The sequence below is a fragment of the Anomaloglossus baeobatrachus genome, chromosome 3 (genome assembly GCF_048569485.1).
Source record: "Anomaloglossus baeobatrachus isolate aAnoBae1 chromosome 3, aAnoBae1.hap1, whole genome shotgun sequence".
In the NCBI taxonomy this organism is placed as follows: Eukaryota; Metazoa; Chordata; class Amphibia; order Anura; family Aromobatidae; genus Anomaloglossus; species Anomaloglossus baeobatrachus.
The window spans coordinates 640006190-640022970 of NC_134355.1; the positions used below are offsets into that span (position 1 = coordinate 640006190).

Consider the following 16781-nt stretch of genomic DNA (forward strand, 5'->3'; position numbering starts at 1 on the left):
GAAACACATAAGGGAGTTGAAACTGCGACCAATCCTGAACTAAGGCGTCCGCCGCCAGAGCTCTGAGATCGTGAGACCGTGCCATGAAGGCCGGAACCTTGTTGTTGTGCCGGGACGCCATTAGGTCGACGTCCGGCATCCCCCAGCGGCGACAAATTTCCTGAAATACGTCCGGGTGAAGAGACCATTCCCCTGCGTCCATACCCTGGCGACTGAGGAAGTCTGCTTCCCAGTTTTCTACGCCCGGGATGTGAACTGCGGATATGGTGGATGCAGTGCCTTCCACCCACGTCAGAATCCGCCGGACTTCCTGGAAGGCTTGCCGACTGCGTGTCCCTCCTTGGTGGTTGATGTATGCCACCGCTGTGGAGTTGTCCGACTGAATTCGGATCTGCTTGCCTTCCAGCCACTGCTGGAAGGCTTGTAGGGCAAGATACACTGCTCTGATTTCCAGAACATTGATCTGAAGGGTGGACTCTTGCTGAGTCCACGTACCTTGAGCCCTGTGGTGGAGAAACACTGCTCCCCACCCTGATAGACTCGCGTCCGTTGTGACCACCGCCCAGGATGGGGGTAGGAAAGACTTTCCTATTGACAATGAGGTGGGAAGAAGCCACCACTGAAGAGAATCCTTGGCCGCCTGAGAAAGGGAGACGTTCCTGTCTAGGGACGTCGACTTCCCGTCCCATTGGCGGAGAATGTCCCATTGTAGTGGACGCAGATGAAACTGCGCGAAAGGGACTGCCTCCATTGCTGCTACCATCTTCCCCAAGAAGTGCATGAGGCGTCTCAAGGGGTGCGACTGGCCCTGAAGGAGAGATTGCACCCCTGTCTGTAGTGAACGCTGTTTGTCCAGCGGAAGCATCACTTTCGCTGAGAGAGTATGAAACTCCATGCCAAGGTATGTTATCGATTGGGTCGGGGTCAGATTTGACTTGGAAAAGTTGATGATCCACCCGAAACTCTGGAGAGTCTCCAGCGCAACGTTCAGGCTGTGTTGGCATGCCTCTTGAGAGGGTGTCTTGACAAGTAGATCGTCCAAGTAAGGGATCACAGAGTGACCCTGAGAGTGCAGGACTGCTACTACTGCTGCCATGACCTTGGTGAAGACCCTTGGGGCTGTCGCCAGACCGAAAGGCAGGGCTACGAACTGAAGGTGTTCGTCTCCTATAACGAAGCGTAGAAAACGCTGGTGCTCTGGAGCAATCGGCACGTGGAGATAAGCATCTTTGATGTCTATTGATGCTAGGAAATCTCCTTGAGACATTGAGGCGATGACGGAGCGGAGGGAGCACACCGCCTGCAGAAGAGCATCGGCTCGGTCGGGAGGCGGAGAAGTTCTGAAGAATCGAGTTGGAGGACGAGAACTGAACTCTATCCTGTACCCGTGAGACAGAATGTCTCTCACCCAACGGTCTTTGACATGTGGCAGCCAAATGTCGCCAAAGCGGGAGAGCCTGCCACCGACCGAGGATGCGGAGAGAGGAGGCCGAAAGTCATGAGGAAGCCGCCTTGGTAGCGGTTCCTCCGGCTGCTTTCTTTGGGCGTGACTGAGCCCGCCAAGAATCTGAACTCCTCTGATCCTTTTGAGTCCTTTTGGACGAGGAGAATTGGGACCTGCCCGAGCCTCGAAAGGACCGAAACCTCGACTGTCCCCTCCTCTGTTGGGGTTTATTTGGTCTGGGCTGAGGTAAGGATGAATCCTTACCCTTGGATTGTTTAATGATTTCATCCAATCTCTCACCAAACAGTCTGTCACCAGCAAATGGCAAACTGGTTAAGCACTTTTTGGAAGCAGAATCTGCCTTCCATTCCCTTAACCACAATGCTCTGCGTAAAACCACGGAGTTGGCGGACGCCACTGCCGTACGGCTCGTAGAGTCCAGGACAGCATTGATAGCGTAAGACGCAAATGCAGTCATTTGAGAGGTTAAGGACGCTACTTGCGGAACAGATGTACGCGTGACAGTGTCAATTTGCGCAAGACCAGCTGAAATAGCTTGGAGTGCCCATACAGCTGCGAATGCAGGAGCATACGACGCGCCGATAGCTTCATAGATGGATTTCAGCCAGAGCTCCATCTGTCTATCAGTGGCATCTTTAAGTGAAGCCCCATCTTCCACTGCAACTATGGATCTAGCCGCAAGCCTGGAGATTGGAGGATCCACCTTTGGACACTGGGTCCAGCTCTTGACCACGTCAGGGGGAAAGGGATAGCGTGTATCTTTAAGCCGTTTGGAGAAACGCTTATCTGGATAAGCGTAGTGTTTCTGAACTGCTTCTCTGAAGTCAGAGTGGTCCAGAAAGGCACTCAATTTACGCTTGGGGTACCTGAAATGGAATTTCTCCTGCTGTGAAGCTGACTCCTCCGCTGGAGGAGCTTGGGGAGAAATATCCAACATTTTATTGATGGACGCTATGAGATCATTCACTATGGCGTCACCATCCGGTGTATCCAGATTGAGAGCGGTCTCAGGATCAGAATCCTGATCAGCTACCTCTGCCTCGTCGTACAGAGAGTCCTCCTGTTGGTTACCCTGACCAGTGTGATGAAGTCGAGGGCCGCTCATAGCGAGCTCGCTTAGGCTGTCTGGGACTGTCGTCCGTGTCAGAGCCGTCACCCTGGAATGCATGGGACACCTCCGGAGCCCGGAGCTGTTCCAACTGAGGGGGACCAGGGGACAGTGATTCAACCGTGCCCCTGGTCTGAGTTACTGATCTAGACTGCAAAGTTTCTAGGATTTTAGTCATAGTCACAGATAATCTATCAGCAAAAGCTGCAAACTCTGTCCCCGTCACCTGGACAGTATTCACAGGTGGTTCTCCCTGGGTCACCTCTAGCAGAGGCCCCGGCCGAACAAGTGCCACAGGGGCCGAGCACTGCACACAATGGGGGTCAGTGGAACCTGCCGGTAGAGTAGCCCCACATGCGGTACAGGCAGCATAGAAAGCCTGTGCCTTGGCACCCTTGGATTTTGCGGACGACATGCTGTTGTCTCAGAGCAATCTAGGAGGGTATATAGTGAAGAATTACCAGCGCCCGTACAGTGCAATGTATAGCATGCAAGCATAAAAATACAATTGTACACTTTGGCACTAGTGGGGTAGGCACCAGAGGTGCCGCTTACCGCCCGCTAAAAGCGGGTGTGTGGTCGCTAGAATCCCGTGCCTGGGTCTCCCATAACTTGTCTCCCCTTCTCCAGCCCAAACTGCACGCAGGAATGGCTGCCGGCGTTCTGTGAAGAGGGGCGGACCGTGGGCGTGCCTCAGACGAAGAGCGGGAAACCAGCATCCCACTGTGCTCAGTGTGAGGGCTGGAGTATGTAAAGTAGACTCCAGCCCTCGGCGCTGACGTTCTGCACAGCGTCCCGCCCCCACCCTGACTGGCAGGCCTGGGGGCGGGAACGAAACGAAACTAGGCCGCAAAAAGCCGGGGACTGTAGTAGTAAGCGCGGCCGTCAAACATGCACGGCCAGCGCGGAAGTCCCCGGCGAACCACAAGTCCCAGCCGCGCCGCAGTTAAAACTGACAGCAGCGGCCGGCGCGACCGTTTCCAAACCATTAACTCCTTCAGCTAGCTGAAGATAGTGTGGCACACGCGCGCAGCGCTGTTGTCCCGGGCGCACTAACACACCCAGCAATGCTGGTGTGTGTGTGCGCGATTTGCACGGGGACACAGAGTACCTTAATGTAGCAGGGTCCTGTCCCTGACGATACTCAGCTCCATGTCCAGCAGATCCCAGGGGCTGTGGATGGAGCTCGGCCTCAGTGCCTGGAGACCGGTAAGATCCCACTTCACCCAGAGCCCTAAGGGGATAGGGAAGGAAAGCAGCATGTGGGCTCCAGCCTCCGTACCCGCAATGGGTACCTCAACCTTAACAAACACCGCCGACCAAAAGTGGGGTGAGAAGGGAGCATGCTGGGGACCCTAGTATGGGCCCTCTTTTCTTCCATCCGACATAGTCAGCAGCTGCTGCTGACTAAACAGTGGAGCTATGCGTGGATGTCAGCCTCCTTCGCACAAAGCTTGAAAACTGAGGAACCCGTGATCCCACGGGGGGTGTATAGGCAGTAGGGGAGGGGCCTTGCACTTTTGGGTGTAGTGCTTTGTGTGGCCTCCGGAGGCGGTAGCTGTACACCCAATTGTCTGGGTCTCCCAATAGAGCGACAAAGAAAAAGACATTTCTAGAGCACCCCACATATGATAATGGATGATTATTATGGTGGCTCAGTGGTTAGCACTGCAGTCTTGCAGCGCTGGGGTCCTGGGTTCAAATCCCACCAAGGACAACATCTGCAAGGAGTTTGTATGTTCTCCCCGTGTTTGCGTGGGTTTCCTCCCACACTCCAAAGCCATACTGAGAGGGACCTTAGATTGTGAGCCCCAATGGGGACAGTGTTGCCAATGTATGTAAAGCGCTGTGGAATTAATAGCGCTATATAAATGAATAAATATAATTATTACCCTCCAAGCTGAACGGCCTCTTTAAAACTTAATGGAGCAAGAGTCGGCCCATAAATGTCAAAAAGACGCCCCATCCCCCGCTCTGAACCCCCTTACCACTGTGTCCCTCCAGGGTCTGATTCATGGACAGATTACTGGGTGCAGCGAGACCTTTCAACTTGGCATCATCTGCAAAGTGAAATCAGAAGTTTGGCCCAATAATAAAAGGAAATAAAGACATTATTATTATTATTATTTTTTTTTTATTGAACAATGAAGCTGTAAACCACAGAAAAAAATGATTCAGAAAGTCATGAACAATCAAGATATTATTGAGGAAATTATGTGACAAGTTACAAAATATGTATATATGTGTTAGATTTAACTACGGCCAATGATATTAATGAAACTGAGTGAATGTTACCACTAAATTGATTATGAACAGCTCATGAGCACAGAACCCTTTACTTCTTGGCCCTATACTATGTGACATGAGGTTTCCATTGCTCAGATCGCCATTGCCCACTAAGTAGTTATAGAGCGCCATGTGTGCCTTACAGGGACTGTATAGTCTGCATCCAGTAGTCCAGTGGGCGGTCCTACTCAAAGAATGACACACAGTTAAAGGGAACCTGTCACCAGTTGTTCGGCCTATAAGCTGCGGCCACCACCACCAGTGGACTCTTATATACAGCATTCTAACATGCTGTATATAAGAGCTCAGGCCGCTGTGTAGCACATAAACACTTTATAATACTCACCTAAACCGATCACTGCGATGGATGTGGCTCAAATAGGCGTCTTCGTCCTCCGGTGCTGACGCCTCCTCTTTCGGTCATGTTAGTCCTCCTTCTGAAGTCTGTGTACATGACGTGTCTACGTCATACACACTCGCCGGTCCCGCACATGCGAACTACAATACTTTGATCTGCCCTCCTCAGGGCAGATCAAAGTGCGCCTGCTCAGGACCTGAATGCCGGCGAGTGTGTATGACATCGGACGCGTCATGCACTGCGGCTTCAGAGGAAGGAGAACAAAGATGGCTGAAAGAGGAGGCGTCGGCACCAGAGGACGAAGATGCCTATTTGAGCCACACTCACCACAGCGCCCGATTTAGGTGAGGCCACTGGTAGCGGCCGCAGCTTATAGGGCAAACAACTTCTGACAGGTTCTCTTTAAAGCCTGCTTTACACCGTGCAATTAAGCATACGATATTGTTTGCGATCGTACCCGCCCCCATCGTATGTGCGGCACGTTCAATTTGTTGAATGTGCCGCACAAACGAATAACCCCCCGTCACACGTACTAACCTTCCATACGAACTCGCTGTGGGCGGCGAACATCCACTTCCTGGAGTGGGAGGAAAGGTGAGTGTCACATCAACGTAACACGGCAGCCGGCCAATAGAAGCGGAGGGGTGGAGCTGAGCGGGACGTAAACATCCCGCCCACCTCCTTCCTTCCGCATTGCTGGCCGGGAGCCGCGGGACGCAGGTAAGATCTGTTCATCGTTCCCGGGGTGTCACACACTGCGATGTGTGATACCCCGGGTACGATGAACAACCTGACGTTCAATTTTTAGGAAATGAACGACGTGCGTGCGATAAACGTTTTACCGTTCAATCGAAATCGCACGTAGCTGTTACACACTACAATGTACCTTACGATGCCGGATGTACGTCACTTACGACGTGACCCCGCGGACACATCGTAAGATATATTGTAGCATGTAAAGCGCCCTTAAGGCTTTCAAAGAGTTAGGGCTCATTGACTTGTCTTTGCTTGGAGTACACGTTTTAGGGCCTTTCACACTGCGTTCTTCTCCACTTTCAGTGGTCCCGTCGGGGCTTGCGTCTGACCACCGCAAAAAATGGGATTTGGATATATGCGCCAATGGGGCGATTAATTAAAATGGTGCAGTAGGAGTCAGTGTGCGCTTTCGTACACCATTTTGGACACATATGCCTACTGAAGGCGGACACCCATAGGCAGTGTGAAAGGGCCTTTATACATGCTTATCACGGACAGCACTCCCACCTTTAATAGTGAATGTGGCCATTCCCATTTGTCATGATTTTTTAAGCACCAAACAAAATCCAAGAAATATATCTGATATTGATCCAACTGTCGAATCAAAAACGGCAATGCAAGTCAATGAGTCCGTAATGGACTGCTAAATAGGGAAAAAAAAGAAACTTTTTTTCTTTTTCTTTTTTCTTGGTTCTTTTTCTTTTTTCTTGGTTCTTATCCTCAAAGAATTGATGAAACTAATGCCCGCTTTACACGCTACAATTTATCTGACGAGATGTCGTCGGGGTCGCGGTTTCCATGACGCACTTCCGTCATCGTTAGCGACGTTGTTGCATGTGACACCTACATGCGACTCCGAACGATCACAAATAGGGTGAAAATTGTTGACCGTTGACACGTCGTTCAGTTTAAAAATATTGTTCGTCGTTTGGAACGCAGCAGACATATTGGTACGTTTGACACCCTGCAAACGACGAACTACATCCACACGACCGCCTTGGTCAAACAATATATTGCTGAACGATGTAGTGTCGTTTGTGAGATGTGTACATGTGACTAGAGTTGAGCGCGGTTCGCGGTTCTCCAGTTCGCGGCTCCAGTGATTTTGGGGGCTGTTCTAGATCGAACTAGAACTCGAGCTTTTTGCTAAAGCTCGATAGTTCTAGATACGTTCGAGAACGGTTCTAGCAGCAAAAAGACAAGCTAATTCCTAGCTGGCTTTCCGCTGTAATAGTGTAAGTCACTCTGTGACTCACACTATTATGAAATTTCAGTGTATAGTGTGCGTGAACAGCGCATTCAGATCACTGCTGTATGGATAATGGCGATCGCCATTTTTTTTTTTTTTTTGCCTTGTCTTCCTTCCCTAAGCGCGAGCGTGTAGTGGGGCGGGCCAGCATGTCAGCCAATCCCAGACACACACACAGCTAAGTGGACTTTTAGCCAGAGAAGCAACGGCATGTGTGATAGGATGTCCATGTCACATGTCCCTGCATTATAAAAACGGACAATTTCCTCCAGCACGCCATTATCTGCCTTCTGCGTCTTGGTGTCAGTCACCGCTGGCGTAGCTCCTGTCTCCGATACTGCTGTGTACACTCTTTACACAGCGCTATACAGAATAGGGATAGAAGTTTCTATTAGTCCTTGTAAGGGCTAATACCAGCAGGGTCAGAGCCATAGGTGACAGTCAGGGCCGTGAAAACAGATTTTAACAGCTACACAAGATGACAGCGTCTGTGTAGCTAAGGTCAGGGATTTCCTCGCTGCATTTCCCCATTAGGAGGGAATAGAAAGGCAGGCTTCCTTTCCTCTACCCAGAGACCCACAACCCTGCCACTGTACCCTCCTGTCCTCTGCACACTCAAACTCATTGTTACTAAGCCATTATACTAGAAAACACTGAGGAAACTTAGTGGCATCCTAAAAGTGGCTGTTGGACTTCCATTAGTGTCCCACTGGTGCAAAGCTATTTGTAGTACCTCTGCATTACACCCTCCTGCTCTGTTTTTAAAAGCTATAATAATGGCAAAAAATGCTGCCATTCAGTGGCATACAAACAGTGGCTGTTGTACTCCATTTGTGCCCCACTGGTGCCAAGCTATTTACAGCACCTCTGCATTACACCCTCCTGCTCTGTTTTTAAAAGCTATAATAATAGCAAAAAATGCTGCCATTTAGTGGCATCCTAAAAGTGGCTGTTGGACTTCATTATTGTCCCACTAGTGCAATGATATTTGCAGCAAGTCTGCCTGCATTGCACACTCAAACTCATTGTTACTAAGGCTGCTTTCACACCTCCGGTTTCTGCAATGCGGCACACTCCGGCACTTTGCAGGAAAATCGCAACCGGTTTTTTTTTGCTGCCGGTTGCGATTTTCCTGCATAGACTTTAATTAGTGCCGCATTGTGCCGCATGGCCTTGCGTTCCATCCGGTTTTTGCCGCATGCGGCAGATTTAGCCGATGCGGCGGCCGGATGGAACGTTGCCTGGCACGTTTTTTCGTGCGGCAAAAAAAAACGCATCGCGCCGCATTCGGCCGATGCGGCGCATTTTTCAATGCATGCCTATGGCGGCCGGATGCGGCGCGATGCGGCAATAACCGCATCCGGCCGCCACATGCGTTTTTTGCCACTGCGCATGCTCAGTAGCATGCCGCAAGCGGCAAAAACCGGACTGGCTGCAAAGGAAAAACTTATGCAAAGGATGCGGTGTTTTCACCGCATCCGTTGCATAGCTTGCACAGCCGGATTGAGCCGCAGAGCTCAAGCCGGATGTGTGAAAGCAGCCTAAGCCATTATACTAGCAAACACTGAGGAAACTTAGTGGCATCCTAAAAGTGGCTGTTGGACTTCCATTAGTGTCCCACTGGTGCAAAGCTATTTGCAGTACCACTGCATTACACCCTCCTGCTCTGTTTTTAATAAGCTATAATAATAGCAAAAAATGCTGCCATTCAGTGGCATACAAAAAGTGGCTGTTGTACTCCATTTGTGCCCCACAGGTGCCAAGCTATTTACAGCAACTCTGTATTACACCCTCCTGCTCATTTAGCTGCTCTATTTTTATAGCAAATTGATGGAATTCCTTGCTGCATTTCATCATTAGGAGGAATAAAAAGTGAGGCTTCTCTTACTGTCCTGGTACCCACAGAACACGGCCACTGTACTCACCTGCCCACTTTTACCACGCTATTTTATTTGCCCAAAGAGCTGACTCTTTTTCTACCATCATAAAATTGTCTGGAATACTAAGTTAGTGTTCCTTTGCTGCCAAGCAAGGTGCAACACATGTGCATTCTACACTCCTTTCCATTTGTGGAACGTAATTATTAACTGCAGGTAGTCCAGCCAATCTGTGACGAAGGTGCAGGCGTGGATATAATGTTTCCTTCATCCAATGGTGGTTCTCTCGATGTCTGACAGCTCAACAATAATATCTGTTTGCACTTACAAAACAAGTGACAACCTGCCAATCACACTCCCGCTTACGGGTAATGGGGTGGAAGTTCAGTGTGAAAAACCATGTGAGACTGCTGTCCCCACAGTCACAGAGGATGAAGAGCATGCAGATGCACGTGATGGGGCAGGCGGTGGTTGCACAGCCACGCTAGGCCGCATTGTAGCACAGTGAAATTCTCATTGCGACTTATGCTTCATTTTAAGTCTTGTATTTGGTGGGATCCCCAGTATGCAGCAAAACTACGCAACATGAAAAGCACTGTATGTAGTTGGGTTCATAAATGATTGTTTCACTTTCAGAAAACAAACAATAAGAACCATGCATTAAATTGAAATAATAGAACAATCTATTCAGTTGCCTACTGCTTGGTAAGCCCTCTGCGTAGCAGCAGTAAGTGTGTGTGTGTGTGTGTGTGCGCGCGAAGACAACTTACTAGTGGCGCATCACAAGAGCTTCCCAGTTATCTACCTAAACATAGACAAAACACATCACCCACCCTGAATACCCTTGTTAGCTGAAGCCTCACAGATAAGGCAGATGATAACAGTGTGAATGCAAACCACACAGCTCTGCAACACAGTCATGCAAATCTTGTAAAGCAACATTCAATGCAAACATGTGTCGCTGTCCCTCTATGATTTAAACTGTACGTGACAATTTGACAGTGCAGAGGCAGCAAGTGTGATTGTCTATATAGTCGTCCTACCCAGAACAGATATGTGTTTTCATAATAAAACAAAGTGTTGCGTGCACGCATTACTGTCTGGGCACAGCCTACCGTACCCGGGTAATGGGATGTCCAGTTGCCATAAATACAGACTTTACGCTCCTATCATGGTTAACAGTATAGACAGCACCGGAAGAATGTTGGTCTGTGGCACAGGATGATGCTCACTGGCGTTACGGTACTCCTCACCAAACTCCACAATGACTCCCCTCACAATTGAACGAAGTGTTTCCGCAGTTGCTCCTTCCTGTGTGCCGATTTACCCCAGCCGCAGCCTAACTCCAGTGTTTCGCCAACTGAGCATGCTCTGCCTGACTGTCTCATTCCTGAGGCAAAGTCTTAATTTTGGGCTACAGCGCATGCTCGTTTGGACTGTGCCTGAGTCATTCTACGACCTGCGGCTCAACACACTTACACAGGGCCCTGGTGCTTGACTCACTCTCGGGAGGCCACTAAAACTAACTGCACCCAACATCAGCCCCAGGTGTCCCCTTATACTGCAGTGGCGGTCCCCACTGACCGCAATACTGAGAGTGGCATCACGAAAATACATATAAAGAAGCAACCTAAGTGTGACCAGACTCTTCTTCCACGTGGAGTCCCTGAAGGTAATGCACCAACACAACACCTGTGGGGCTTCACACTGACTGAGAAAAGCCTCTTTGCACAGGTACTTGCACTCCGTGCCGGGTCTAAGTCCTGTGTTGTGCCTAGACAGCATGCTGAAAAGGATAGTCTTTTTTTCAGAAACTGTATTTCATGCTACTGAGCATGCTCAGGCACTTACTGAATCAGAGGCTAGGTCGGGTAATGAACTCTTTGGCCCTGCCCCTGATGTGGGGAGCCCATATAGACCACAGGGAATCAGGTGTCCTGACAATTTGGCCTGGCTACTCCCAACAGGCTTGCAGAGGGCCGCCCCTATGACTTGTCACCTCATTGTTGTTGGTCAGACGATGACTGTTGAGGTGTTTTAGTTGTGGCAGACATGAGGTCATCATTCAAGTGGCGGTTCAAAAGAGGACGCTAGTTATGCCACTCATGACGTGTGACTCTGCTTTTGTCTCCAGGAGGTGCATTGTGGTCCACCCTGGTTTGGGACGGACCCAGGTTATAAAAGGGGCTGGAGCCAAGAAGAAGGTGCCCAGTCTTCTATTATGCTCCGAAAGAGCACACCTCCATGTGTTGAACCCATTGCGGCTTTAGGCCAGAGGTAGGCAGGGATAGGTCATCGATGCAGGCCGCCACCACAGTTGGTAACGCAGAACGTTTAAGAACAGCTCCTGTCCTACCAGTCCTGCTAAAGCAGCCCAGTGGCATAAACAGGCCTGCTGCTGCTGATGCGCCTGCTGTCCACAGGTGTGTCCCCTACGTACATGGACTGCGTAACCAATGGCCCCTGTGTTGTTAACAGGGAGTTCCGGGGCTGGGTGGTCGTGTGGACCCTGTCATGCTAACAGGGCTCCAAGTCTCCAGATCCGAGTTGCGTCTAACTCGGTTCAGGCTACTATTTGTTTGAGAGTCAACCTGCTCTGTATCCTCCACCTAACCTTCCAGTTGCCAACCTCTCCTTTTCCATCTATGAGCACGGTGGACATCGAATGGCGATTGGGATATCTACCTTTCTCTTTCTTTTCTTCTTAATATTTTTGATATAGCGGTAACATAGTATGTACCACCTTATCCAAATCTGCCAGTCCCACCATACCAGATGTTGTTTCTTCAGCAAATGTTAATGTTGCTTAACCACCAAACCCACGGACACAAACTTTTTTACCCTTTCCAACACACCTGTTCCCCTTTCCACCAGCATCTGTCCTTTTTCAACTCAGTTTGTATATGACCAAAAATGCAACTCTGCAGAGACACCGTACTCAACGCCGTCTCAGCACAGCAGCCAGCCCTCGGTCCCTCAGATGTGGACAAGTAAGACCATTTCCTCCTATCGATGAAAAAGCGTTGAGATTCACTCGGTGCACCACTGGTGTTTAGTGGAAAAGCAGATGTAAGATTGCGTACCACCTTCTGCTGATACTCCTGCATACGTGCGTCCCTTTCTATGGCAGGAGTTATTTCGCAAAATTTTGTGTTGTACCGGGGATCTAACAGTGTGGCAACCCAGTAGTCAGCATGACTTGTAATTCGTACAATCCGAGGGTCATGTTGTAGGTAGTGCAGCAAGAAGGCGCTCATGTGTCTTGAGCATCCAGGAGGACAAAGTCCTTGGTGTCATGGTGGCGGAGAGGTGAGAATCGTGCCTCCTTCCTCTGCCCTCTCCCCACAACCTCGTACAACCAAAATGTGAGCAAGCTCTCACTAATCTGCTGAGTCTTCCATGCCCATCGCCAGCTCGCCCTCCATTTTCTTCCTGGGCTCCTGCACCTTCCTCAACTGTTTTGTTGATACTATGCTCCCTTGATAATCACTCTCCCCCACCATGACTGCCGCCTAGGTGCCGCTCACCGTCTGGACCTTGTAGATCTTGTTATCCCTTCCGCATATGACTCCTCCAGTACTTCCTCCGTTCCTCTTGGACCAACACCTGACTCCGAATAATACTTACAGTGTGTTCCATCATGTAGATGACCAAAATTGTCACGCTGAGAATGTTATCGCCAGTGTTAAACATCTGCGTCGACATTTGTAAACTGTGTAGAAGGGTGCATAGGTCCTTGATCTGACACCACTCCAGCAGTGTGATCTGCACCACCTCTGGATCAAGTTAGCCCAGGGTATACGTCATAATAACGTATTTCAGCTGGGCTCTGCGGTGCTGCCACAGACGCTGCAACATGTGCAGATTAAAATTCCTGCATGTCGGAACATCGCATTTCTGACATTTAACCGCCAGACCCTAAGACTTCAGGAGTGATGAAAGTTATTGAGCTACTGGGTGCGAACGATGGAAGTGAGCACATAGCGAGCGTGCCCGCTGCACAAGGCCATGTAGGCCGGGATATTTTTTTAAAAATTGCTGGAGAATCAGATTACACACGTGAGCCATACAAGTCACGTGTGTCACATGGGCCTGACGAAGGCACGCTGCCATGTTTGCATCATTGCCGCACACAGCTGTTAAGTCACCACCGTAGTCCGCTACGTCAATTTGTACTCCTGTCGCAAGGTGACAACGTGTTCCTTTCGTGGATAGTGCTGATGATGGGAGAGGAGTCGGCGCCAGCGGTGCAGGTGGACACAGGTTATGCTCAACCACTGGGATGTGTTACCTTGACAGATGCAGAACCACAGGCTGAATGCAGGTGGTGGGTATCTCACAGATGAAGTACCATCATTCAGCTACAACCAATGGGAAGACACCACACCCTTTTTTAGGCCCCTCCTGTCTGCAGACCACTGCCAGACATAGCTATGACCTCTGGTTACTGTTACCCCCAGTTCAGTTTTATGAGTTTGTGTGCTTATTACCTGACTACTTTTCCTGCTTGCTGTTTAGGTACCTCGTTGGCCGATTTGCATTTCACCTCTGCTTGTTTTCTGATTAAGTCCTGTCCCTCCCATTCTGTTCCTCTTCCTCAATTAATGTTTTGACCGTGCATGACTACCATTCTCTGGAACTGCAGCCTTCCACAGGTATTGATCAACTTGGGCCCTGTGTCATTCAACATCACTGTATAGGGATTAAAGGGTTTCAGGGTTCTGGGGGTCCAGCTTGGTGAGTGGGTTACCTCTAGCCTATCCTTTACAGCCCGTCGGAGTGTGTCAATCCAGGCAGGCGTTACACCGTGCCCTCGACAGAAGGACATGTAGGCAGGGATAGTGTTTTAAAAATTGCTGAAGATTCGGATTCAACACGTGAGCCATACAAGGCACGTGTGTCACATTGCCCTGAAGAAGGGTCGCAGACTGGTTTGCATCATTGTCGCACCCGACCTTCCCTGGCTGCTGGTTGAGTGGAGACAACCATTGATGAAACTCGGTCTCACTCTCCAGAGCTAACCGTCCACAATTCCTCAGCGGTGTCTCACATTTCCCCTACATTTCAAAGTAAACATTTGACCGCCTAATGGCCTTGAGCTCTGCTGCCAGCATAGTAAGGAGGTGTGTGGGATTCCTTGGGCGCAGTTACAAGGAAGGGTGGCCTGACCACACAGGGTTTGGGCTGAGGTGCAGGAACAACACGAGGTTGATGAGGCAGAAGCAGTGGAGGAACTTGTACATACAGAGGAAGGATTTAAACACACAACTCGTGGGGACGTAAAGACTTGTACAGCAGACACTTCTCCATCTATCACCATAGTTACCCAGTGCTCAGTCAGCGACATGTAACGCCCCTGTCCATGCTTACTGTTCCAAGTATCTGTGGTGAAATGCACCCTGTCACACAGAGTTTCTCAAAGAAGCGGTGATATTTGGTGCGACATTCTGGTGTAGCGCGGGCACGTCTTTGTTGGAGAAGGAGTGGCGCCTGGGCATCGGCTCTTGGGGCACTGCGATGGGCATAAGGTCTCGAAAATCCTCGGTTAAAAAGGTTGGAAAGGCAGCATTTTGGTAGCCAACAGTTTGCAGATGCAGAAAGTCAACCTCTAAGCCATGTCATGCCCTTCTAAAAGCACGTAAAACACAGCAAGGGGACTCCAACCACAGTCTCCCTCGTTTCCACTAATTGGGCCACACACACCCCAGTTGACTGGCATCAGTTGACACCCCTTTTGAAAAAGAAAAAGATGCTTTGCATGAAGCACTCTCACAAATACGCGTGCCTTTGGCCTCCCCTGGCTGACCCAGGGGAAGAAAAGTCCTCTGAGAGCCATGACTTGTTCATCTTGGTTCTTTTTTCAAAAGCGAGGGGACTCCAACCAGTCTCCCTCGTTTCCACTAATTGGGCCACACACACCCCATTTGACTGGCATCAGTTGACCCCCCTTTTGAAAAAGAAAAAGATGCTTTGCATGAAGCACTCTCAAAAATACGCATGCCTTTGGCCTCCCCTGGCTTACCCAGGGGAAGAAAAGTCCTCTGAGAGCCATGACTTGTTCATCTTGGTTCTTTTTTCAAAAGCGAGGGGACTCCAACCACAGTCTCCCTCGTTTCCACTAATTGGGCCACACACACCCCACTTGACTGGCATCAGTTGACCCCCCTTTTGAAAAAGAAAAAGATGCTTTGCATGAAGCACTCTCAAAAATACGCGTGCCTTTGGCCTCCCCTGGCTGACCCAGCGGAAGAAAAGTCCTCTGAGAGCCATGTCCACATTGTCAGTGGACAGACACGTGTGCTTATCTGCCAGCAGACCCCCAGCAGCACTGAAGACAGGTTCCGAGAGAACGCTGGCTGCAGGACACGACAAGATCCCCAAGGCGTACGTGGCAAGCTCAGGCAATTTATCCAGATTGGAAGCCTAAAATGAGCAGGGCTCAAGTTGCACAGTAATGGCATCGATGTTTCCTTGCATATACTCATATATCTGTGTCTCCTCCTCTTTTTCCTTGTCCAGCTCTTTTGTTTTCGCATGAGTATATGTCCTTGTCACTTTCCCATGTGTTTGTGTTGTGTTGTGAGTTGTTTGTCACCTTTTGGACACCTTTGAGGGTGTTTTCTAGGTGTTTTTATGTGTTTGTGATTGCCTGCCATTGTTTCCTATGCGGTTCGAATTCGGTTCGTCGAACGTTCGCCAAACCGAACTCGAACGGGACCCCCGTTCGACGAACCGAACTCGAGCCAAACCACGGCCGGTTCGCTCATCTCTACATGTGACCACTAATAAACGACCTATGAGGGATTTCGGCAAATCGTAACAACGATCTGGGCGTTACATCGCTAGCGATATCGTTGTGTGTAAAGCAGCCTTTAAACTTTTAAAAGATGGTAAAAGCTACCCAAAATCTGATAAAAAAAAAAATCACTGATGAAACCAGGAGTGATTCTCTTGTAGGAGAATATCACTGACGTCGGAATGTGTGATTATTCTAGAAAAAAAAAAATTCTTGGATGACAAATTACAGTGGAACCTCGGTTTACGAGTAACCCAGTTAGCGAGTATTTCGATATACGAGCAAAGCTTGCTGTAAATTTGTAACTCAGTTTACAAGCAAGCTTTGCCGTATGAGCAAATACTCACCGCACACACTTCCGGTTCTGTACTTTAACCGCGCTCTGACCCACTCTTGCAGTCCACACAAACACACACACAAACACGCACAAATTATGCTCAACTTACCTTCCGTTCCATCGCCGGTCTCCCGGTTCTTGTAGTCCGCCGTTACAAGATGTGTATCGAGTAACCATTGCAACGATGGAGGAACTTCCGCTGTCAGCCGCTACTTAAAGGCAGCACGCTGACCAATCAGAGGCAAGCGGCTCTTGCCTTTCGCGTCAGCGCGCTGGCAGTGGAAGTTCCTCCATCGTCGCGATGGTTACCTGATACACATCCTGTACCGGCGAACTACAAGAACTAGGAGGCCAGCGGTGGAACAGAAGGTAAGGTGATCATAAGATCATAATATGTGTGTGTGCGTGCGTGTGTGTGCGTGTGTGGAATGGCACAATAGGGCACCAGGATGGGACTGAACAAGTTGTGGAACGAATTGTCTGAGCTTGCATTATGTCCTATGGGAAATCTTGCTTTGCTAGACGAGTAACTTGGTTTACAAGCACACT

The 16781-nt window shown here is 49.6% G+C and overlaps 1 protein-coding gene across 1 annotated transcript in view; it reads right to left on the bottom strand.

Annotated features, from left to right (window-relative positions):
- The window catches only part of WDR35 (WD repeat domain 35), a 262917-nt gene that overhangs the window by 219584 nt on the left and 26552 nt on the right, over positions 1 to 16781 (bottom strand). The window contains exon 3 of the mRNA XM_075341137.1: positions 4562 to 4633. Coding sequence (XP_075197252.1) covers positions 4562 to 4633 — 72 coding nt within the window. The remainder of the gene's footprint in view (positions 1 to 4561; positions 4634 to 16781) is intronic.